Source organism: Zea mays, chromosome 1, assembly GCF_902167145.1.
Source record: "Zea mays cultivar B73 chromosome 1, Zm-B73-REFERENCE-NAM-5.0, whole genome shotgun sequence".
Classification (NCBI taxonomy): domain Eukaryota; kingdom Viridiplantae; phylum Streptophyta; class Magnoliopsida; order Poales; family Poaceae; genus Zea; species Zea mays.
This window is the reverse complement of record NC_050096.1, coordinates 211,420,201-211,445,043: the sequence shown is the minus strand read 5'-3', so window position 1 is coordinate 211,445,043 and position 24,843 is coordinate 211,420,201. Positions and strand designations below refer to the sequence as shown.

The window sequence follows — 24,843 nt, the reverse complement described above, 5'->3', positions numbered from 1 at the left end:
CACTACAACAACAATACAACAAGTTGGGGAAGATAAACGAAAGAGCAGATCTGATAGGGAATGTCGACATACCTTGATATGTGTTTCATAGTCCGCTGGAAACTTAAACAGCTTATATACGCTCCCAAGAAAACGACAATAAGGTAAGTCAGCAATTATGCAAATCTGTTGATATCTTGCACGATACTCAGACAATAGAACTCTTAGATCTTCTGCGATCAATACTAGACCTGATGGACTCAGGGCCGGCCCTAGGGCCATGCAGCGGAGGCGGCCGCCGGGGGCCCAGAAAAGAAAGGGGCTTAATATCTAATAGAATAGTAGAGCTGTTGTTAAGTTATTGTCTTGCTGAATCGCACAGAAGCGGAGGAGACGACGCACGTCAGGCTAAAGCACCAGTTGAAGGCCTCCTACACCGCTGCACAAAACCAGTCACGTCCTCACTGTCGTCGCCGATCGCATGTCACAGGCTCGCAGCTCTCAGGTAATTCACTATTCACTAATTCTTATTCTTTCATATTCATACATATTCTTTAATAGTTCAATTCTTTATTTATATAAAGTCTTATATATTTAGTTGTAAATTTTCAATTCTAATGAAATAATTACTTGCTTTTCTGATTAGGCGTTAGATGTTACCAAAGAAGTTTCTTTTCATTACAAGCAATGGATGTGACATAGTTCTATTCTTCATTAAGTTAATCATATTAGCTCCAAGATATAATGGCTAGTTTGGCAACCCTATTTTTCAATAGAAAATCTCTTACGTGGCGTTTGGATCCCTTCATTTTAGAGGAATTGGAATTCACTCAATAAAGTAACTTATTTAGTTTGGAATTTGACATTCCACCACTTTCCAAAGTTCAGATATTAGGGCCCGTTTGGCAAAGCTCCAGCTCCTGCTTCTTTAGCTCCAGATCCTGATCGTCGTGAGGAGCTGATCCTCCTGATTCTCCTAGAAAATCAGAATCATTTTCAAAACGTTTGGCAAGTAAACTGATTCTTGTCTTCTAAGAGTTGGTGGTCTGTGATGATTGTCTGTTTTACCCTTTGCAGTTCAACTTTGTTACAAACCAATAAGTAGGATGCATATACGGAAAAAATATGAAACAATAACATATAAAATATTCCCATCGTAGTAGTGCATAAAATGGTCTCAAATGTTTAATCCATAAATTGGCTCGTTATGTTTTTGTCCAATGGCAATTGCGGGTAATTTCGATCAAACTTTAAGGGAGGTCCATATTTGGTTGGTTGAGGAGCTGTTTTAAGGGAGGGTGGAGCAGGTTTTTTTAGATCCCACCTTTCTTCACAAAAACGACTCCTGATCTTTCAGCTCCACACGAGAATCAGTTTTAAAAAAATACCCGTTTGGCACGGCTCCTCTAGATCCTCGCTTAGAATCAGGAGCTGGAGCTGTGCCAAACGGGCCCTTAGTCTATCTCAAATTCATGGGTGGAGGATATATGAGAAATGATTTTATATACTAGTAGAATTTGTTTCTACTCTGTAACTTACGTGACACTCTTCGTCTCACTCCTCTATAGTAAAAATATAGCACATAAATATCTCCGACATCTTGTTAATAATAGTATACAAATATATTTTATATAAAACTGAATTATCTTAATTGATATATGCCTAAATTACTATTATTAGAATGGAATTCAATTCCAATGATTTAAACGGGGCGTTAGAAAAACAAGATTGACAAACTAGCATTTTTACTTCCACACCGACTTGCCGACGGCCGGTGAACCTGAAACCTACCTTGCTAAGTGCAGAACAGCTACAACCACATGTGCACACTCTTACTTGTCATTGACACCGTCTCGCGTCATTACGCCCACAAACCTCATCAGCAAATACCAGTTTCATTTTCATACTAACGCCCCAGCTTAAGCAAAAATATGATATCTAATCTTTCAAACACTTCATTTCATCTAGCTCGTGGAAGATCTTGATACTAAAAAATGCTAGTACGTTCTTTGACTCCTCTTGGTCTGGAGGGTTGTTTAATTAAAAGGGCTGGCCGTACTGCTTGTTCAGAGACTACTAACTAGTAACTACATATTGACTTCTGATCATTGCACCTTGACATGCTTAATGAGTGGCCGGATTACATATCAAAGCAACAGAACGCATCAACTAACGGATTAGCACAATCACGCGTTCGCGTTGCACAATCCATGCACCTGCATGCATATATATATAGCTGGCGTACGAGCCTGATGATATATATAATAACTTGGCTGGAACAAGCGAGCAAGTGAAACCCAATCGAGCATCGTTACATTTTATTTTATTCAGAAGCTACATAGAGACTGATGACAGTCCAAGCATGCATCATCACACATCGTCCCAAGCTTGTGAAGTAGCAGCAGCAGTCTAGCTAGATGGATCTACTTGTTGTTGCCTCCTCCCTGGTGGAGGCCATGGAAGAACTCCTGCGGGCTGGCCTCGAAGACGGAGCGGGAGATGTACTCGCCGCCGCCGCCGGGCGCCTTCATCATTCCGTCGCCGCCACTGCCGCCGGAGCCTGACTTCCCTGCACCACCATAGCCCCCACCGCCGCCGCCTGCTGACTTGCCGCCGCCGGTCTTGCCACCAACACCTCCTCCGCCCTTGCCACCTCCTCCGCCCTTGCCACCACCCCCGCCGCCGCTCTTGCCACCGCCACCTCCGCCCTTGCCACCACCCCCGCCGCTGCCGCCCTTGCCGCCCATCTCTCTCTGAGAACGATCGAGTTGCTGATCGATCAGTACTCTTCTTGGTGACGTTCAGTGGTATATCCCGAGAAGTAGACTGAAGGCCTTCCCTCTATATATAGAGAGCGGAGCGAGGTCCATGGCGTTCGAGTGTTCAGCGCATCTAGCGATGCACACGAAGCGCTGGAACAGTCCAGTGGAATGCATGCATTCATTCACTCCCCAGTGTTCGTTGTGGCTGTGTCCCTTCGTTTTCTTCAGACTATAATAAATTCATCCATTGTTCATTCCCGACGCCCTGACTGCTGCGTGTGTATGTATCGTTGCAATTTTAACTCAGTCCACTTTGACTGACTCTGACTGGCTAGTGTTTTTCCTAGTATATTCGTTCCCCGAGTTTACCGCCTTTGATAAAAACAAAAGAAAAAACTAGGCCCTGACGATGGTTCTCAAAGCCCATGACACTCCCTCCAGCTTGGCGGCCCGTTTGTCCATTGACAGCCCGGCCTGTTCCTTCCCGCCGATGGCGTGCAACCGTTCGTCGGTGCCCGGAAGCTCAGTTTGGCTACTTGCATTGTGCTCGTGCGTCACATGATTTTGTTCTTTTGTTGGCAACAACGACAGCTAATTCATCGATCCATTGTGGATTTTGGCCATGAGAAAAAGAAGAAGAAAATAATATACTCACTGTATATTACCCAAGAAAAATTGAAACAAAAGTGGAAAAAGAAAATGAGGAAAACATGGGGGGCATGTTTGGTTTGTTGTCTCTGTTACCAAGTTTAAGGTTAGACATATTTGACTAGCTTAGTCACGTGTTTGGTTTGTAGCCATAGTTATGACAAAATTTTTCTCCTATACAGAGGTCTAACTCGTCAATGACTTGTAAAAGTACAGCAAAGTTGTCTTAGTATGCTAAGATGTGACGAAGAATTTGAATACCTAACCTCAGTCAAGTGTGGCAGAAAATATGTGTCAAATTTAGGCATCTTAGTTATACAACCAAATAGACCTGTCGTCTGTCGCTTGCCGCCATGGAGATTGGAGAGTGGACACTTACTAGCGGCTGATTCAGGGGGTGCAAAGTGGGCCCTTAATTTTTATAACCTCTTATACCTAGTGTTCATTTAGGGTTAAGTATAGAAAAAATTAAAGTTTTTTAGTGGGCTAAAATCGTTTTATCTTGGCCTCCTCGTAAGATCAGTCCAGTCCTCTTGACTCCTATCCTCCTTTTTTGGATTAGTCCTCGCATCTATCCATTCAATCCTATTATTCCTGACGCTGCTCTAGTCAGTCCACCTCGATGCCCCGTTCTCGATATTACCACCACTGCCCGTTCTAGGTATGTGATGTCGCCCGCCCCGCTCATCGTCATCGCAACGCCAGCCAGCCCGGCAAGCCTAATATCGCTCATCACGATGATGTGACTCGTCCGTGGCAGTTGGTGAGCTTGGCGAACCAGTGAGCCCTGACACTGAGCTGGAGACATCACCTGACCCCACTCTTTCCTAATGCCCTGCCCATCAAGGGAATCCACATTCAGCAAGACACACATGGCTTCGATTCGGTAAGGAAAAGACTTAGCAGTATGTTTGCTTCTTTTGTCCATATAGTTTTTTTAACGTATATCATGTTTGATGGCAAAAACAACAACTAATTCATCGATCCATTATGGACTTTGGTCATTTTTTACGACGGTAGGATCCGTTTCTATTATTTGCATAACAAAACAGTAAAGATTGTCTCATATCGACAAAATAAAAGGGTACCAGCGCACCCACTCATCTGTGATAGAAACATATCAAAAGTAGACCTAGGGGGACAAAATAAACCTACTGGATGTAACGAGGTTTTTCCAGGAGGCACACAGGTCTGGCTCAGAGCCGTGGATATCAGACCGAAAACAGTTCTCGTCGCGGGGGACGACGAGCTACTTAACCCAACAACAGCTAACTGACTGCAAAAAAAACCCCAGCATTGTGAGCAGATCAGTTGTCGCTTCTAGATTCATCATTCTCTTCATCATCTTTATTCGATGCCGTAATCTCTAGCTTGGAACTTCGACTTTCATCAACAACTTAGCTCCTTCTTGTAGTAGCTCACACAACTCCTTCTTTCTCAATCCTGGCCACGTTTTAACCAACGCACAAGCATGGCACAAAATTTCATAAGGTGATTTAATTAAAACATCGACGAAGCAAACTTTATTTAAGCTTTCCAAGTATCCTAGAATATATCCGACACCCGAACTACGTTTTAACTTTCCAAGTATCCTGCCCACATTTGCAGCCTGATCGCACCTCGAAGGGTGATAAGGTAAATTACTTGAATGGTGGAGGGAACATAAGTACAATTTTCCAATATTATCTTATTTTGCTAGAGATATTCTTCTTATTCTTGTTTCGTCGGTTTTGTCTGAAGCAACATTCAACACAGTGGGTAGAACAATTGAAGAAAGGAGATCCTCTCTTGCATCTGAGACAGTGGAGGCCATCACCTGCCTTAAGGATTGGAAAAGAGCAGGAGATAGAAAGCAACATCAACTTGAAGATCCTGGGATTGAACAAGCTTTTACTGATTTTAGCCATGATTAGTGTTACTTCTTTTATCTAGTTCATCGTGTTATTATGGACTGTTATTGTAATATGGACTGTGAACGTTAAGACTTTTGTCGATGTGCACTATTTTCTTTACAGAGGGAGTCCCACACTGGGGTGCAAGGTTTTTAACGAGACAGATCGAGGAATAAAATGTAGTTCCTCTCAAAAATTTGTTTGTGTTGTCTAATTTATTGTAAGGATAAGGATATGCCTTATGTTGTTGCATCAATGTCTAAAACTTTGTTTCTGTATTTTGTTGTGCTGCTGTTTTTGTTGTTTGTGAGGTTTTGTTGGCCCTGTCACTTAATTGCGTGTCGAGCCTAAGCCAGCATGACCGAAAGCAAGCCCGCCATGCTTTAGGGTGACCTTCATTTCAGGTGATAGGCACGCTACGACCCGGACCGGATGGAATCCGTGTTGATCTAGCATGACACGGCCCTAACTTGCAGGACTTCCAGTGTTGCCTGCATGCTGCAATCAGAAAGAGGAAGCACACGGCGGCAACCGTTGCCTGCCTGTGTCGTGCGTCTGGTGGGTGCTGGTCGCAGTCTCGCAGACTCCCAGCCCGCGGCGCCCGGTATGCCGCTCACGCCCCCGCTGCGGCCTCCGGGCCCCTCCCTTCCCGCGCCCTTCCTATTTCGGGATCGCTAGTACTACTAGGGCCGCGGACCCCTCCGCGACGGCCCGACCTACCGTTAGCTGTCCCGGCGGTCCGCTCCTCTCCCGGCCACCTCTACCCCGGACGCATGCATGTGGACATGTCCCACCGCGTCCGGCTCGCGGCGGCGGCGCTCGTCGCGGTCGCGGCGCTGGCCCTGGCGCTCGCCCCCGGCGCCGCGGCCAAGTGGCAGCGGACCAGGAACGGCACCGTGGTCAGCTACGACCGCCGCTCGCTCATGTTCGACGGCCACCGGGAAATCTTCTTATCCGGGTCCATCCACTACCCGCGGAGCCCGCCGGACATGTGGCCGGAGCTCATCGCCAAGGCCAAGGAGGGCGGGCTCAACACCATCGAGACCTACGTGTTCTGGAACATCCACGAGCCCGAGAAGGGTGAGGTAAGGACTAAGTAAGTAGGAGTAGCCACCGCCACCACATCTCTCGATCCATTGGTGCGATCCATTATTCCATCCATCCATCGGTTGATGGACACATGCGTTCCATTTAATTTCCTTGCAGTTCAACTTCGAGGGGCAGAACGACGTGGTGAGGTTCTTCCAGCTGATCCAGGAGCACGACATGTACGCCATGGTCCGGCTCGGGCCCTTCATCCAGGCAGAATGGAACCACGGGTTTGTTCGTGTGCTGCATTCCTCTCGTCCCTTCCTTCATTTGCTCTAATTAGCATTTCACACGATCTTTTCCAAAGTCTTTCCATTTTCTTCTTTCTGACTTTTTTTTCCACTGTCATTTCGTTTTTGTTCTGTACCAATTCTTCGATTCGTCAGAGGACTGCCCTACTGGCTAAGGGAGATCCCTGACATTGTGTTCCGGACGAACAACGAGCCATACAAGGTGATCGCTATCTATCTGATGACCAGAACAACTAATTGTGCATGGGAATAAATCATAAATGGGAGGGCGCCTTGCGATGTACTCAGAAGTTACCAGGTGTTGACGATCCTGTTGGTTCGGTTTACGCAGATGCACATGGAGACGTTTGTGAAGATCATAATAAAAAGGCTCAAGGATGCCAACCTTTTCGCGTCACAAGGAGGCCCCATCATTCTAGCACAGGTTAATTAGACAGTTCAAACTGCTGTAGCAGCCTCTTCCTCTCGAGGTTTCTTTGTGTCATGATGAACAATGCTCTGGGTCGGTCTCTGCAACCTCTTCCTCTCAAGGATGCCAACCCTTTCTGTCTTTGATCTTGGCCTGGCCTAATGAACAATTCTCTGGTTGCTGTGTATGCTCCTTTCTGACGAAATGCATGCGCCCAATTCTGTCTGCCAGATCGAGAACGAGTACCAGCATATGGAAGCGGCGTTCAAAGATGAGGGCACCAAGTACATCAACTGGGCAGCGAAGATGGCCATCTCCACCAACATCGGCATACCGTGGATCATGTGCAAGCAGACCAAAGCTCCTAGTGATGTGGTAACTTTCATTTTTTTTCATATATATATATATATATGTTGTGCTTAGCATTCAGATGGCATTTTAGAGTTTGAGAATAACAAAGTTCAGTAGCTGTTATAAATACATCGTCAGACCATCAAAATGACAGCCTTTAGAGCTAGATTTGTACTACTTTGAAAAAGACACCAGCAGTAACATGCTGGGCCTTTTTTTTCTTCTTATTCTTGTGTAGATTCCTACCTGCAATGGGAGAAACTGTGGAGATACATGGCCAGGTCCAACGAACAAGAGCATGCCGCTCTTGTGGACTGAGAACTGGACAGCACAGTGAGTTCTTTCTTCCGGCAATAGTAATCCATCCTTTCTTCTTCGCAAGCCAATCCTTTCCTTGGCGTACGTAAACAGGTACAGAGTATTCGGTGACCCTCCATCCCAGCGTTCTGCTGAGGACATTGCATTCGCCGTGGCGCGCTTCTTCTCCGTGGGCGGAACCTTGGCAAACTATTACATGGTACTCAGTCAACTGTAGTATGAAAAGAAAGAGATCGAGCCGCATTACATATGTGCCCCTTTTTGAAACTCTGGACAGTACCATGGTGGAACAAACTTCGGAAGGACATCTGCTGCCTTTGTGATGCCAAAATACTACGACGAGGCACCTCTCGACGAATTCGGTGAGACGCCGCGGGGCAGCCATCGGCAGTAGTAGCTGATTGCGATCCATCATCAGTTTTGCAGCTGGTTTTACTTCTGGCCAACTCTGAAGATCGATGTTTGGACTCTGTATTCAGGCCTGTACAAGGAGCCCAAGTGGGGCCATCTGAGGGACCTGCACCAGGCGCTGAAGCTGTGCAAGAAGGCCCTGCTGTGGGGGACGCCGTCGACGGAGAAGCTGGGCAAGCAGTTGGAGGCGAGGGTGTTCGAGATGCCGGAGCAGAAGGTGTGCGTGGCGTTCCTCTCCAACCACAACACCAAGGACGACGCGACGATGACGTTCCGGGGCCGGCCCTACTTCGTGCCGCGCCACTCCATCAGCGTCCTCGCCGACTGCGAGACCGTCGTCTTCGGCACCCAGCACGTGAACGCGCAGCACAACCAGCGGACGTTCCACTTCGCGGACCAGACGGCGCAGAACAACGTGTGGGAGATGTTCGACGGGGAGAATGTGCCCAAGTACAAGCAGGCCAAGATCAGGCTGCGCAAGGCCGGCGACCTCTACAACCTCACCAAGGACAAGACCGACTACGTCTGGTACACCTCCAGGTAGTTATTGCTTCAGATTAAAGCTTCAAGATGGTAGGTAGTGTGGGTGTTCTGAGTGTCGATCGATCTCGACAACAACAGCTTCAAGTTGGAGGCGGACGACATGCCGATCCGCAGCGACATCAAGACAGTGCTCGAGGTCAACAGCCATGGGCATGCCAGCGTGGCGTTTGTCAACAACAAATTCGTAGGTAATTAGAACTCGGTTTCCAGACTGCGATAGCTGAGGAGTTAGAAAGAAGCCGAATGAACTCCACTATATGTATGTATGTATATATGCGCGCGGCGCGGGCATGAAGGATGTGGGCACGGGACCAAGATGAACAAGGCGTTCACGCTCGAGAAGCCCATGGACCTGAAGAAGGGCGTGAACCACGTCGCCGTCTTGGCATCGTCGATGGGAATGACGGTGGGTGTGGATATGCCGCATCGAAACATTACTGTTCTTGGTTGAGCTGAGGCTGCTCCATCCTGTCCGAGATATTTAATGATGGGTTGTTTCAGGACAGTGGCGCTTACATGGAGCACCGTCTGGCCGGCGTGGACAGGGTGCAGATCACGGGCCTGAACGCGGGCACGCTGGACCTGACGAATAACGGCTGGGGCCACATCGTCGGCCTCGTCGGCGAGAGGAAGCAGATCTACACCGACAAGGGCATGGGCAGCGTCACCTGGAAGCCGGCCATGAACGACAGGCCGCTCACCTGGTACAAGGTAAACTAGCTAGCTCGTCATGACACCAGTAGCAAGTGCTCCTAGCTAGCTACGTACTAGGCTGATGCAACAGTTGGTGTGTGTGCGTGCCCGCGCCATTCTGCCAGAGGCACTTCGACATGCCGTCGGGAGAGGACCCGGTCGTGCTGGACATGAGCACGATGGGCAAGGGCATGATGTTCGTCAACGGCCAGGGCATCGGCCGCTACTGGATCTCCTACAAGCACGCCCTCGGCCGGCCATCGCAGCAGCTGTAAGCTCTAAAGCTCTTATAGCAATTCTTAGTTTTTATCCACTATATTTATATATGCTGATATGCACGCGCGTGCAGTTACCACGTGCCCCGGTCCTTCCTGCGGCAGAAGGACAACATGCTGGTGCTGTTCGAGGAGGAGTTCGGGCGGCCGGACGCGATCATGATCCTGACGGTGAAGCGCGACAACATCTGCACCTTCATCTCGGAGCGGAACCCGGCGCACATCATGTCGTGGGAGCGCAAGGACAGCCAGATCACGGCGAAGGCGAACGCCGACGACCTCAGGGCCCGGGCGGCGCTGGCGTGCCCGCCCAAGAAGCTCATCCAGCAGGTGGTGTTCGCGAGCTACGGAAACCCCGCGGGCATCTGCGGCAACTACACCGTCGGCAGCTGCCACACGCCGCGCGCCAAGGAGGTGGTGGAGAAGGCGTGCCTCGGCAAGCGCGTCTGCACGCTGCCCGTGGCCGCCGACGTCTACGGCGGCGACGCCAACTGCTCCGGCACCACCGCCACGCTCGCCGTGCAGGCCAAGTGCTCCAAGAGGTCGCCCAGCGCGGCGCAGTAATTCAGTCGCTCGTCGGGACATCCTATTCGTGGCTGGGCGGGGAACACATTGTCGGTACTGTCATTGTAAGCTTAAAAAACCCTATATTGTACTCGTGGCTGGGCGGGGAGCATCTAACAATATATTTATAGATTGTTCATTTTAGTGATGTCCATCTTGGTGATTAATAATGGCAAATATATATATATATATATATATATATATATATATATATATATATATATATATATATATATATATATATATATATATATATATATATATATATATATATATATATATATATAGGGAAGAGGTAATGGAAGCCCTGAGCTTCCGTTAGTGGGCGAAGCCCCAGCCAGGGAGACCGATCGGGTCGCGTTCGGCCCACTGGACGCCAGCCTGCACCATTTATGCAAAGGATAACCACGTATCCCGTCTTACACGCGACATGCAATTACGCAACCATAAATATGTGTACAAATGTGCATAACTCATGCATAAATGGAATCTTTGCATGCCAGGAATCGCGCGCACGAATATTTGCATGTGCTAGACGTTTACGACTGCATAACGTTGTGATACATGATAGCGTAAACCATGCAAACATTTAAAATCTCCCACCGGTTTTGAGATAAGGAAAGACGTGCTCTTCGTGCGCGTAAATAAAGGCGCAGTTACGGGAGAAAACAAATAAGCACACATAAATATATGTAGTAATGTGCATAAATCATGCATAGAAGGGATATTTTGTACCTTGACTCACGGAAACGAATATTACCATGTGCACACCGTTTACGACTGCATAACGATGTGTAACATGATAGCATAAACCATGCATTATATAAATCTTGACCAGTTTGATATAAGGAAAGACGTGCTGCATAATCACGTAAATAAAGGGACAGTTACGGTTCGAGGAGCATTAGTAGAAGAAAATAAATTTTAATTTACAGCCGCAGTTCGCGGGTTCTGCTCGGGCGGATTCCAGCGTAAAACGTGAGCTAAAACATCGTAAATGAGTACGAAATTTAGCGTAAATCATATATCTGTTTTGTAACAGCAAACGAAGCCCAAAATTACGGCGTGAAAATCGCGTGCACCCAATCGTGCGCGGGTTCTGGCTAGGGCAGATTCTGGCGTAAAACGTGAGCTAAAACATCGTAAATGAATATGAAATTTAGCGTAAATCCTATATTAGCTAAAACAGCGTAGATTGATCACGTTCGATCGTGCACGGATTTTGGCTTGGTCAAATTTCAGCGTAAAACGTGAACCAAACAGCGTAAATGGGTATAAATTTTATCGTAGATCATCAATCTATTTCGTAACAACGAATGTGGCCTAAATTACGACGTCAAAATCGCGCTCCGATCATGCTCGGGTTCTAGGTCAGGTGGATTTAAGCGTAAGACGTGATCCGAAACAGCGTAAATGGATACGAATTTTAGCGTAAATCAATGATCTGTTTTAAAACGACGAATGTGGAACTTGCTTTTTAGTGGAAGCGTAAAATGCAATAAGAAAGAACCCAAGACAAAATCTTTTTTTGCCGACCTATACATGCGACATGGGGGTGAATTAATAACTGAACGAATCCAAGACAAGAAAGAAAACGATGAAGCCATTTGCTGTTCCTGAATCTTGATCCGTCACGCTCACGCTCGGCCATGGAACTGAGGTCAGAAGAGTAGCCACTAGACAATACAGAGGGCACGGCGGTCAGAAGAACAAGAACTTGGACTTGGAGATGCATCTGAAGGGGAGCACGGTGCCGTTGGGCCAGAAGAAGCGGAGCTGGCACGCCAGGCGCGTCCACTGGTCGACGCCGATGATCCCCGCGACCTTCCATCGCGTCCGGGCCTCCCCATCCACCCGGAACGGCACCACGCCGTCGCGGAGCGCGGCCTCCATGGCGGCGCTGCCGGCGGCGCCCAGCGGGGCGCCCTGCGCGCGCGCCACGTACGCCAGCGGGAGGACGCCCCTGGCGGGCACGCGGAACGGGTAGGCGCAGAGCACCGCCAGCCCGCCCGCACCGCCACGTACGACACGCGGGGCTGCAGCAGCAGCACCACCACAAGGACGGCCACGGCGCCCAGCAGCACCACGACCGCAAGCACCATGAACAGCACCACCGCCGCCCACTCCGCCGCGCCTGACCGGTGCCTCCTGAAGCTGTACCGACGCGGACGCTGAGGCTCCTCCTCGCGCCCCCTCCACGACCGCCAATCCGCCAGCTGGAGAGCGCCGCGGAGGCCGGGGCTCTCCTGCTCACGGGCGCCTCCTCGCACGCCCGAGGGAACCGCCGCCGCCGCTAAAACCTAATCTCTGGCGGCGTGGGGGTGTTTTTATAGTGACGGCGTGGGCCCGATTCACGTAATATGCGTAGACTATATTTGCATAAACTGATACACACATCAGCATAACTCGTATTATAATTTAGCATAAGCACAGGTAGGTACAATAAGCCCAGGGCTCCGGTGCGGTCTGCACACCTGGTCAGGGCTTCCTGTAGTTAAATAGAGCCCAGGGCTCTAAATACTATATCTATATATATATCGAAGTAATGAAAACTCTGGGCTTAAATTAGTAGGGGAAAGCCTCAACCAGGACGCGGATAGGTCACCACCTGCGTGATTGCGTCAGCATTTATGCTGGTATAACCGAATTATAAAATTTCTATATACCATGCAATGAATCTAGAAAGGCAGTTTATCTATGCATGCGTCAGTAATTATACCCGGATAAACAGATTGAATAATGTGCATAAATCATGCAAAAAGAATATGCTGACGTGCAAATCACGTGGACGATTTTACAAGTTTGTTTAGTGTTTACGACAACATAAGAACATGAAACGTAACATCATAAGTCATGCAATATCGAGACGTCAGACTATTTATGCTATTGTATATACGTGACCAGTGTGTGTATAGATCTGGGTTGGTCTGACATTAGGAAAGTAGTGCTGTAAAATCGCGATAAATGTGGGACAATTACTGCTTTATTCTCAACGTTGCGTAAAAGATGCGTAAGATTTGTGATAGTTGTTGTATATCTTGGTTTGTCCGTTTTAGCGTAAAACTGATACAAAAGAAGCGTAAAATTGTGCATAGTTTAGCGTAAACTATAGTGGACTTTATAATGGGTAAGAGGTCCACTGTTCAGGGTGTAAAAGTCACACACAATTTGGAATAGCTGTTGTGTATCTCGCTTCGCACAAAGTTGTCGTAAAACACATAAAAATATCATAAATTGGTGTAAAACGCATCAAGAATTTCGTAAATTGACGTAAAATGCATCAAAAAGTATTTTGAGGTAATTGTAGCATAAAACACGACTAAATGTGTCGTAACTTTCGTTGGAGTATTTTGTGTAAATGTCATCATTCTCTACAACATTAATAGCAATCTTTTAGAACAGATGGCAGAGTTGCATAACGTCCTGGAATGGAAGATTTTGTGTCACTATCAAAATTAAACTCCAATAGTTTCATCCATCACTATGGTACACCTTCAGCATTTGAGATGACTTTTAATGGGAATTCTGACTCTTCTTTCGCCTTTTCTTCTAGCTTAGCTGCAATATAGGAAAAAATAAAATCTCTTATGCAAGAGAAGTCTTGATCTGGTGACTAATTAAGCATGCGGTCAATGTAGCTTGGACACTAGTAAACTATACAAAAATAATAATATTTGTGATACAAGAATCAGTTGACTATTGCAAATTCACATAAAACTGGTCCAAGGTGGATAGAAGCTACCAATATTTTTGTTTTAGGACAAGATAGTGCCCATTGTATGTGTTGATGCATGGTGTTGCAATCTTGTGTAGGTATGACATGTGCAATGAATGAGCAGGTTGTAGCTTGAACTTAGTATAATCTAGTGACACAAGCTTCAACTCAACTTAACTCGTCGGGAACAACATAATATAGTGAGTAGTGACACCAGATACACTGTCTAAACTATAAACAAGTGCATAATAAAATGAATGGACTACTGTCGGGGACCATAATTAGGGGTACCCTCAAGACTCCTAATTCTCAGCTGGTAACCCCCATCAGCATAAAGCTGCAAAGGCCTGATGGGTGCGATTAAGTCAGGGATCAGTCCATTCGAGCGACTCGATCACGCCTCGCCCGAGCCTAGCCTCGGACAAGGGCAGCCGACCCCGGAGGATTTCCGTCTCGCCCGAGGCCCCCCTCCAACGGCGGACACATCTTCGGCTCGCCCGAGGCCCTGCCTTCGATAAGAAGCAACCCTGACTAAATCGCCGCACCTACCGACCAAATCGCAGGAGCATTTAACGCAAAGGTGGCCAGACACCTTTATCCTGACGCGCGTCCTCCGGCAGAGCCGAAGTGACCGCCGTCACTTCGCCGCTCCACTGACCGGTCTGACAGAAGGACAGCGCCGCCTGCGCCACTCCGACTGCAGCGCCACTTGACAGAGTGATGCTGACAGGAAGCCAGGCCCTGCCAAAGGCACCATAGGAAGCTCCGCCCGACCCAGGGCTCGGACTCGGGCTCAGCCCCGGAAGACGGTGAACTCCGCTCCGCCCGACCCAGGGCTCGGACTCGGGCTAAGACCCGGAAGACGACGAACTCCGCTTCGCCCGACCCCAGGGCTCGGACTCGGGCTCAGCCCCGGAAGACGGCGAACTCCGCTCCGCCCGACCCAGGGCTCGGACTCGGGCTCAGCCCCGGAAGATGGCGAACTCCGCTCCGCCCGACCCAGGGCTCGGACTCGGGCTCAGCCCCGGAAGACGGCGAACTCCGCTCCGCCCGACCCAGGGCTCGGACTCGGGCTAAGACCCGGAAGACGGCGAACTCCGCTCCGCCCGACCCAGGGCTCGGACTCGGGCTAAGACTCGGAAGACGACGAACTCCGCTCCGCCCGACCCAGGGCTCGGACTCGGGCTCAGCCCCGGAAGACGGTGAACTCCGCTCCGCCCGACCCTGGGCTCGGACTCGGGCTAAGACCCGGAAGACGGCAAACTCCGCTCCGCCCGACCCAGGACTCGGACTCGGGCTAAGACCCGGAAGACGACGAACTCCGCTTCGCCCGACCCCAGGGCTCGGGCTCGGGCTCAGCTCCAGAAGACGACGAACTCCGCTTCGCCCGACCCCAAGGCTCGGACACCGCCCTGGCCTCTGCCGACGACCTCCGCCTCGCCCGACCCAGGGGCTCGGACTCGGCCTCGGCCATGGAAGACAGACTCGACCTCGGCTTCGGAGGAGCCTCCACGTCGCCCAACCTAGGGCGCAGGCCAGCCACGTCAACAGGAAGCGCCATCATCACCCTACCCCGAGCTGACTCGGGCCGCAGAGAACAAGACTGGTGTCCCATCTGGCTGTCTCCACCAGATAGGCAATAATGGCGCCCCGCATGCCCTGTGACGACGGCGGCTCTCAGCTCTCTTACGGAAGCAGGAGGGCGTCAGCAAGGACACAACCGCTCTGATAGCTGTCCCTCCGCCAGGCTCCGCCGCTCCTCCGACGGCCACGACATCACACTAGTTGGGTTCCAGGATCTCTCCGGCTGCCACATTGGCATGTACTCAGGGCACTAGCTCTCCCTCGCTAGACACGTAGCACTCTGCTACACCCCCATTGTACACCTGGATCCTCTCCTTGCGTCTATAAAAGGAAGGACCGGGGCCCTCTTAGAGAAGGTTGGCCGCGCGAGACGAGGACGGGACAGGCGCTCTCTTGGGGCCGCTCGCTTCCCTCACCCGCGTGGACGCTTGTAACCCCCTACTGCAAGCGCACCCGACCTGGGCGCGGGACGAACACGAAGGCCGCGGGATTCCCACCTCTCTCGCGCTGGTCTCCGGCCGCCTCGCTCCTTTCCCCCCTTCGCGCTCGCCCACGCGCTCGACCCATCTGGGCTGGGGCACGCGACACTCACTCGTCGGCCTGAGGGACCCCCCGGTCTCAAAACGCCTACAGTTGGCGCGCCAGGTAGGGGCCTGCTGCGTGTTGACGAACAGCTTCCCGTCAAGCTCCAGATGGGCAGTCTCCAACAACCTCTCCAACCCGGGACGGTGCTCCGTTTCGGGAGTCTTGAGTTCATGTCCCTCGACAGCAGCTACGACATGATACTCCTTCCACCGCCGCGCGACAACGACAATGGCGGCCGACAGCCCACCCGCCGGTGGCGGAATCGACGACGTCTTCCCCGCGTGCCGGAAGAACAACATTCGAGCTCGCCCCGTCCTCTCCCCCGCCAACAGAGGAGGAGGCGGGGCAACCAAGGCCAAGCAGGAGGTCGCGCCTCGTCGGCTGTCGAGCGAGTCGACGTCCCTAGCACCCCAACGGGGGGGCGCGTTGGGCGTCGACCTCGCGTTTGAGACGAAGGCGAGCGCCGTCTCCCCGCGACACGCCAATCCCGAGCAAGTGGACGACGCCAGCGCGCTTGCGAAAAGCTTGCAGGACGTCGCCCTCGTACCGGAGGCGACGATGCAGTCAGTCCTCGACGTGACTTCATCGCCGCTCGACGACCAAAAGGTACCAACTGATTCCCATCCTACGTCATTTGTACTCAGCCTCAACCCGCCTAGCAATCTCGCTTTGGCGGGCGCCCTCGTAGAGGCGAGTACAAACCCTCTGGGGTTTCGCTTGCGGTCGCCTTGGGACCGGCTGACGGACGTCTCGACCTACGGGCCCTCTGGGTCCGAGGAAGATGACGACCCCAACATCTGTTGGGATTTCTCTGGATTTGGCAACCCCAGTGCCATGCGGAACTTCATGACCGCATGTGACTACTGCCTCTCCGACTGTTCCGACGGTAGCCGCAGCCTCGACGACGAGGACTGCGGCCCAAGCCGCGAATGTTTCCACATCGATCTAGGGGGTCCCTCCGAAGGCAACCATCTCGGCATGCCGGAGGACGGTGCTCCCCCTGGGCCGGTGCCTCGCGCTGACATCCCGCGGGAGCTAGCCGTGGTCCCCGTTCCGGCGGGGGGTTACGACCCACAGCTTGAGCAAGTCCGCGGGGCGCAGGCCAGGATCGACGAGGGAGCAGGAGCGCTTGAGCCGATCCGCCGGAACGTCGGGCAGGCATGGGCGGGCCAACCCCCGGCCGGAGAAATACGTCACCTGCCCCAGGGTCTCCAGCACCGCGTCGCCGATGTCGTCAGGGTCAGGCCACCACCTGCATCCAGTGGGGTCGGTCAGAACCTGGCCACAGCAGCGATGCTCCTCCGCGCGATGCCGGAGCCATCCACCACCGAGGGTCGGCGAATCTAGGGAGAACTCAAAAATCTCCTGGAAGGCGCCGCGGTCCAACGGGCCGAGAGCACTGCCTCCCGAAGGCAAGGATACCCCTCGGAACCTCATGCCGCGACCTCCCGATTCATGCGGGAAGCCTCGGTTTACACCGGGCGCACGCGCAACACCGCGCCTGCGGCCCCGGGCCACCTCGGCAACGAGCGCCATCACCGCGACCGTCGAGCCCACCTCGACGAGAGGGTGCGCCGAGGCTATCACCCCAGGCGTGGGGGACGCTACGACAGCGGGGAGGATCGGAGTCCCTCGCCCGAACCACCCGGTCCGCAGGCCTTCAACCGGGCCATCCGGCGGGCACCGTTCCCGACCCGGTTCCGACCCCCGACTACTATCACAAAGTACTCGGGGGAAACGAGGCCGGAATTGTGGCTCGCGGACTACCGCCTGGCCTGCCAACTGGGTGGAACAGACGACGACAACCTCATCATCCGCAACCTCCCCCTGTTCCTCTCCGACACCGCTCGCGCTTGGTTGGAACACCTGCCTCCGGGGCAGATCCCCAACTGGGATGACCTGGTCCAAGCCTTCGCCGGAAATTTCCAGGGCACGTATGTGCGCCCTGGGAATTCCTAGGACCTCTGAAGCTGCCGACAGCAGCCGGGAGAGTCTCTTCGGGACTACATCCGGCGATTCTCGAAGCAGCGCACCGAGCTGCCCAACATCACCGACTCAGATGTCATTGGCGCGTTCCTTGCCGGCACCACCTGCCGCGACCTGGTGAGCAAGTTGGGTCGCAAGACCCCCACCAGGGCGAGCGAGCTGATGGACATCGCCACCAAGTTTGCCTCTGGCCAGGAGGCGGTCGAGGCTATCTTTCGAAAGGACAAGCAGCCCCAGGGCCGCCCGTCGGAAGATGCTCCCGAGGCGTCTACTCCGTGCGGCGCCAAGAAGAAAGGCAAGAAGAAGTCGCAAGCGAAACGCGACGCCGCCGCCGAGTACAAGAACCCTCGGAAGCCCCCCGGAGGTGCCAACCTCTTTGACAAGATGCTCAAGGAGCCGTGCCCCTATCATCAGGGGCCCGTCAAGCACACCCTTGAGGAGTGCATCATGCTTCGGCGCCACTTCCACAGGGCCGGGCCACCCGCGGAGGGTGGCTAGGCCCGCGACGACGACAAGAAGGAAGATCACCAAGCAGGAGAGTTCCCCGAGGTCCGCGACTGCTTCATGATCTACGGCGGGCACGCGGCGAATGCCTCGGCTCGGCATCGCAAGCGAGAGCGCCGGGAGGTCTGCTCGGTGAAGGTGGCGGCACCAGCCTACCTAGACTGGTCCGACAAGCCCATCACCTTCGACCAAGCTGATCACCCCGACCACGTGCCGAGCCCGGGGAAATACCCGCTCGTCGTCGACCCCGTCATCGGCGACGTCAGGCTCACCAAGGTCCTCATGGACGGAGGCAGCAACCTCAACATCATCTACGCCGAGACCCTCAGGCTCCTGCGTGTCGATCTGTCCTCTGTCCGGGCAGGCGCTGCGCCCTTCCATGGGATCATTCCCGGGAAGCGCGTCCAGCCCCTCGGACAACTCGACTTTCCCGTCTGCTTCGGAACACCCTCCAACTTCCGAAGGGAGACTCTGACGTTCGAGGTGGTCGGGTTCCGAGGAACCTACCACGCGGTGCTGGGGAGGCCATGCTACACGAAGTTCATGGCCGTCCCCAACTACACCTACCTGAAGCTCAAGATGCCGGGCCCCAACGGGGTCATCACCGTCGGCCCCACGTACAAACACGCGTTCGAATGCGACGTGGAGTGCGTGGAGTACGCCGAGGCCCTCGCCGAGTCCGAGGCCCTCATCGCCGACCTGGAAATCCTCTCCAAAGAGGTGCCAGACGTGAAGCGTCATGCCGGCAACTTCGAGCCAGTGGAGACGGCTAAGACCGTCCCCCTCGACCCCAGTGGCGACGCCTCCAAGCAGATCCGGATCGGTTCCGGGCTCGAGCCCAAATAGGAAGCAGTGCTCGTCGACTTTCTCCGCGCGAACACCGACGTCTTCGCGTGGAGTCCCTCGGACATGCCCGGCATACCGAGGGATGTCGCCGAGCACTCGCTGGATATTCGGGCCGGAGCCCGACCGGTCAAGCAGCCTCTGCGCCGATTCGACGAGGAGAAGCGCAGAGCGATAGGCGAGGAGATCCACAAGCTAATGGCAGCCGGGTTCATCAAAGAGGTATTCCATCCCGAATGGCTCGCCAACCCTGTGCTTGTGAGAAAGAAAGGGGGGAAATGGCGGATGTGTGTAGACTACACTGGTCTCAACAAAGCATGTCCGAAGGTTCCCTACCCTCTGCCTCGCATCGATCAAATCGTGGATTCCACTGCTGGGTGCGAAACCCTGTCTTTCCTCAATGCCTACTCAGGGTATCATCAAATCAGGATGAAAGAGTCCGACCAGCTCGTGACTTCTTTCATCACGCCCTTCGGCATGTACTGCTATGTCACCATGCCGTTTGGTTTCAGGAATGCGGGTGCGACGTACCAGCGATGCATGAACCATGTGTTCGGCGAACACATCAGTCGCACGGTCGAGGCCTACGTCGATGACATCGTAGTCAAGACAAGGAAAGCTTCCGACCTCCTCTCCGACCTTGAAGTGACATTCCGGTGTCTCAAGGCAAAAGGCGTCAAGCTCAATCCCGAGAAGTGTGTCTTCGGGGTGCCCCGGGGCATGCTCTTGGGGTTCATCGTCTCCGAGCGGGGCATCGAAGCCAACTGTCACACCCGGGTTTCAGGGGTCCAAAGCCCGGGCGCGAACATAATCACCAGGTGTGCTGGGACCAAGTCTCACACATATGATGAATAATGGCACAGGATCGAATGTCACATCTTTACTACATAATAGGAATTCTATACAAAATAAATAATTACATTATAAGGAGACAACGGTCCAGCAACCCAAAGTTGACTGGGAGACGACGGCCTAGACCTCTCACGAACACATCGCAGCATCCTCCATGCGCCTCATCCTGCGGAACCTGTTCTTGACCTGTGGGGGGGGTGTGAGACAGCAAGAGTGAGCTCACATACGTTCATCGCTCAACAAGTTGTGGGGAATAATGTGCATGAACTCGCCAAAGGTGGGAGCTCGCGTGAAGTGTAAGGCTTACCAAAGAGGATGGTTAGAGCTGAGCATTGCTTTTAAAGTTGGTCAAAATTTTATTAGCAGTTACTAAGTATAAGTAAATACCAACCCAATTAAGAAAAGTAATAACATCACCGGCGATGCAATGCATATGACAAATTGAATTTAGTTCCATAAATTAATCATGTGAGTGTCCGAGCTGCTCATGACCGTGAGCACGGCTAGTATACCAGTTTTACACTCTGCAGAGGTTGCGCATCTTTACCCACAAGTCATGTTACCCATTTGCCAAGGGATCGCGACTTCCCATACACCTCTACCGAGGAGGCGGGGCAGGGTAACACTACGAGGCCTTTACAAAGTTCCACTAGCTTCAGAAAACCCGCTACAGTTTATAGGAATCTCCAATGCAGGAATCCCTTGCAGGACCGCCATCGCAGCAAAATCCTCCCGAGGGCCTCCCTACACTGACCACTCCCCTACTGCCCTTGCCCCTTTCGGGTAAGGTAGTCTTCCACTAGCTTTCCTAATTAATCGGCCAAGGGCGTCCCATTAAACCCTTGTGGTAGCACTGTTTTCCCGGGTGGTTCTCCATGTTCCAATTAACATAATGATCTTATCATGAACGATAAATAACAACGGATAACAAAAGTATAATCATGAGTAATGTATCTTCATACCCAAAACCACATAAAGCACTAGCAAGTACTACCCAAAAAGTTCAGTGGTAACAAGGTATAAAGATAATCAAACTAGGGTAACCTATTGGGTCCCATCAAAATTAACCTATGCAGATCATTATGATTAATTAGAACATGGCTGGGTAAAAAGAAGTGATCAAGGGCACAACTTGCCTGGGACTTGAGATTCCAGGCACCAGGATGATCTTCAGGTGACACGTGTCCTCACTGCTAAACGTAGCAATACAGACAAACATGGTATATACAAAATTAACATCACACCAAACATAAGAATATACTACATAATAATGATCTACGCGTTGCTACGAGACTAACGCAACTGGAACGAGTCAAATCGGATTTAAAACGAAGGAGATACGAATTTCCTAAGGTTTTATGTATTTGATACAAGATTAATTAGGAAATAAATTTTTATTACTGTTTTCATGTAAAGACAGAGGCATTAGGTGATAAATAACATTATTACAAAATTAAAGAAATTGAAATGGACTCATTTGGACTTATTATAAATTTTCTAGGAGTTAAACATATTTTACATTTATTTTCACATAAAAAAAATCATTTCCTAATCACTTTTACTGAATTTTATAATTTTCTGGACTAGGCACAAGATAACCAGAGAAGGAAGGGGCCTCGGCGCAAGAATCCAGAGACCTAGCGAACAGAGGACTGGACCGCGGGTTGGTTTATATAAATTTCAGGGACTCTTTAGCAAGGTTGCAGCGCCGAAGGGGTACGCAGAGATTTCAACCGTTGGATCGGCGCTTGAGGGCTCGGATTATAAGACCACATCACCCAACTGGTATGCGCTATGCACCGTTGGATCTATGATCCAAGGATAGGATTTAATGCATGAGCGATCTATCCAGAACCGTGGATTACAGAATCGACGGTTCACGCTATACTTGACCGAATCGTTACCTCTGGAATCTATCTCGACCGTCAATATTTAAATCTACGGTTCCTGGTAACTCTCTTCGGCCGACGGCGAGGACGGTGGCGCAACGCGCACCCGCGACGGGGGACTTCGCCGGAGCTAGCCCGAGGCTAATACGGTGTATGATTCTCTACGCGGATCACGTCTAAACAAAGCGGGGCTCAAAGCGAGACTATAGAAGGGATTCGTACCAGAAATCAAGATGATGTGCTCACAGAACCAGGCGTGGAGCGGACAGGAGCGTAAGCCGATCTCCGGCGAGCAATTCGCGCTTCAACCTCCACCGCCAGAGTCCGCCACCGCCACTGCTGCGTTCGGCCCGAGCTAGCGATGCTTCTACGGTATGCACCCCACCGATGTAACGGCGCAACACCACTGCCCGCGGCGCTCCCCACTGCTCCCCCTCTCTCGGGCAACGGCGATGGCGGCAGACTGGATGAGGTGAGAAGAGGAGGTCGCAGGCCCAATTTATAGCCCGGGGGCGAGGGTATTCATGGCCGACCCCGTCCGGAGGTCTGCGCGGCGAAGATCTTGGCCACGCGCAACGATCCGCATCAAATCGCAGTCCCCAAATTCTCTCTCTGTTTGTTGCCGTGAAAATCGCTGTCGTTGAAGATGAAGCACCTGCTCCAAAGTCCCACCAATCAGCGGTTCAATGAGCTGAGGCAAGCGCGCCGCTAGATAGGACCCAGCCCCGAGCGATTCCTACGCAGCCGCGGTTCCACTGGACAGACGCCTGGGAGCGACACCCGCGCGACTCGAGAGAGGGAAGAAGAAGCAGTGCGGCGCGGCCAGGTGGGTGAGGCTGGAATGGGGGCCCCACATGGCGGTGTACCAGGGCACGGAAGCAGCGGCGTGGGCTGCGCAGAGCTATGGAATTGGGCCGAGATTGCAGCCGCAGGCCCAATTATCACTTCCTTTCTTCTTTTTTTTTATATTTTTGGTTTTCCCTTTTCTTTTATTCTCTTTTCTTTCTTATTCTTGAATTCAAATTTGAATTCAAATCTCTATTGTGAATTTGTACTTTAGATTAAATATTCAAACCAAATATTCCAATATGAAAAGGTACATTTAGTTATATATTTTTCTATATACCTTTTGTACTCTCTTTTTCCTCAAATCCTCTTCTATTACACTTTTGAGTATTACAAATCCTACCCCCCTTAATAGAAATCTCGTCCTCGAGATTTGTAAGAAAAGGGATGTAATAGGTTTAGTCTAGAATTTTAGTTTCTCATTTGGTTTTGGGAATCAAAGTTTTGTTCAAGTTTTTTTTTAACAGTTAGTAGATGATATGAATATTGTATGTCTAGATATTCATCAGGTCAGGTACGGTTATGGCAAGTAGAGGTTGTGGCAAGGGTATAATAAGGAAAGACTTCATTCTAAACTATGGATCTTGATTCCGCTGGCGATTCAACTTGATCTTTGAAGTCTTGAGTTGATGCTTATCCTTCTTTGACATGGTTGGTCTTCTTTGGCCTTTATTTCTTGGAGTTGTCATCCGAGTTAAGGACATATGGTTAGGACATATGTGAGTAGGATGGATTGTATGGTGTAGGTAGGTTAGAATCTCTTGCTAGGTTAAAATTGTGGGGTTATGCAACTATTGGATGGTTAAGGTAGTTGCATATGGCCAAGTCGATCTGTCATTCTTAATTTAGTGCAGGGTGAACTAAGTTAAGACTCGTTCTATAGGAGTAGAGTCTAATCTATTTCATCAGTATTATCTAACATGTTTGATAAGTCACTTTAGATTAGATCAGATCTAGGTTAGATTGGTGTGACTAGTTTGACTAGATAAGATCTTATTTATTTTAGGCTAGATCATGGTTGTTACACTAGCGTGGGATAAATATGCTTATTAGGGTAAGATGAATCCATAAGGATAAGGTAGAATCTTTTGAGGACAGATAGATCTATTGGGATAAGATAAATCTTTTCAAGATAAGATGAGAATCTATTTTTTTTAGGATAAGATGGATCTATGAGTGTAGGATAGACTTTTTCAAGATAAGATGGATTTTGCTAGGCTAGATTCTTTGATGAGGGATAACCTAGTTCATTTAGATATTTTTTATAACCGTTTTTTTTCTATATGTATATGTAGGTGTGATTGTGGACATTACTCCACAACTAATCACACTCAATCAAAGATCCAAATCAAACAAGTATCATAAGAACAAACATTCAAGCATACAAATACCTATAAAAATAGTTTTGTTTTTGTTCCTAAGAGTAGGTCTCCTATTCCTAAAGTCACTTTAGGCACAGGATTTCAAAGTGTGAAATCCACATTTGTCTTTAGAATGAAAAGGTAAGAATAATCAAAGTAAAGCGGAAATAGATGAGAAAAGATTAAGAAAAGTTTAGAAAAGAATCAGAGTAGTAAGGATAAGTAAATAATGGTTGTCCAGTTCTATCTAGGTTTCGTCCTACAGTCAACATTCCTCTGATACCACTTCTGTCACACCCGGGTTTCAGGGGTCCAAAGCCCGGGCGCGAACATAATCACCAGGTGTGCTGGGACCAAGTCTCACACATATGATGAATAATGGCACAGGATCGAATGTCACATCTTTACTACATAATAGGAATTCTATACAAAATAAATAATTACATTATAACGAGACAACGGTCCAGCAACCCAAAGTTGACTGGGAGACGAC

General features: G+C 50.6%; 2 protein-coding genes across 2 annotated transcripts; one reads left to right on the top strand and one right to left on the bottom strand.

Moving 5' to 3' along the window:
• Window positions 1–2,270: 2,270 nt before the first annotated feature.
• LOC103643222 (EAG2) lies at window positions 2,271–2,923 on the bottom strand. Its single transcript, XM_008666377.3, is given in 2 exon segments — window positions 2,271–2,773; window positions 2,776–2,923. Coding segments are annotated over 2 exon segments (519 nt in total). The 3' UTR covers window positions 2,271–2,402.
• Window positions 2,924–6,009: 3,086 nt separating this feature from the next.
• LOC100194296 (uncharacterized) lies at window positions 6,010–10,337 on the top strand. The gene is made up of 14 exons (NM_001359446.1): window positions 6,010–6,366; window positions 6,488–6,600; window positions 6,757–6,823; window positions 6,953–7,045; window positions 7,262–7,405; window positions 7,620–7,714; window positions 7,793–7,898; window positions 7,977–8,061; window positions 8,179–8,650; window positions 8,732–8,841; window positions 8,950–9,059; window positions 9,155–9,364; window positions 9,472–9,617; window positions 9,696–10,337. The coding sequence occupies exons 1-14, from the start codon at window positions 6,055–6,057 to the stop codon at window positions 10,183–10,185; spliced, it is 2,553 nt and encodes an 850-aa protein (NP_001346375.1). The 5' UTR covers window positions 6,010–6,054; the 3' UTR covers window positions 10,186–10,337.
• The last annotated feature ends 14,506 nt before the right edge of the window (window positions 10,338–24,843 follow it).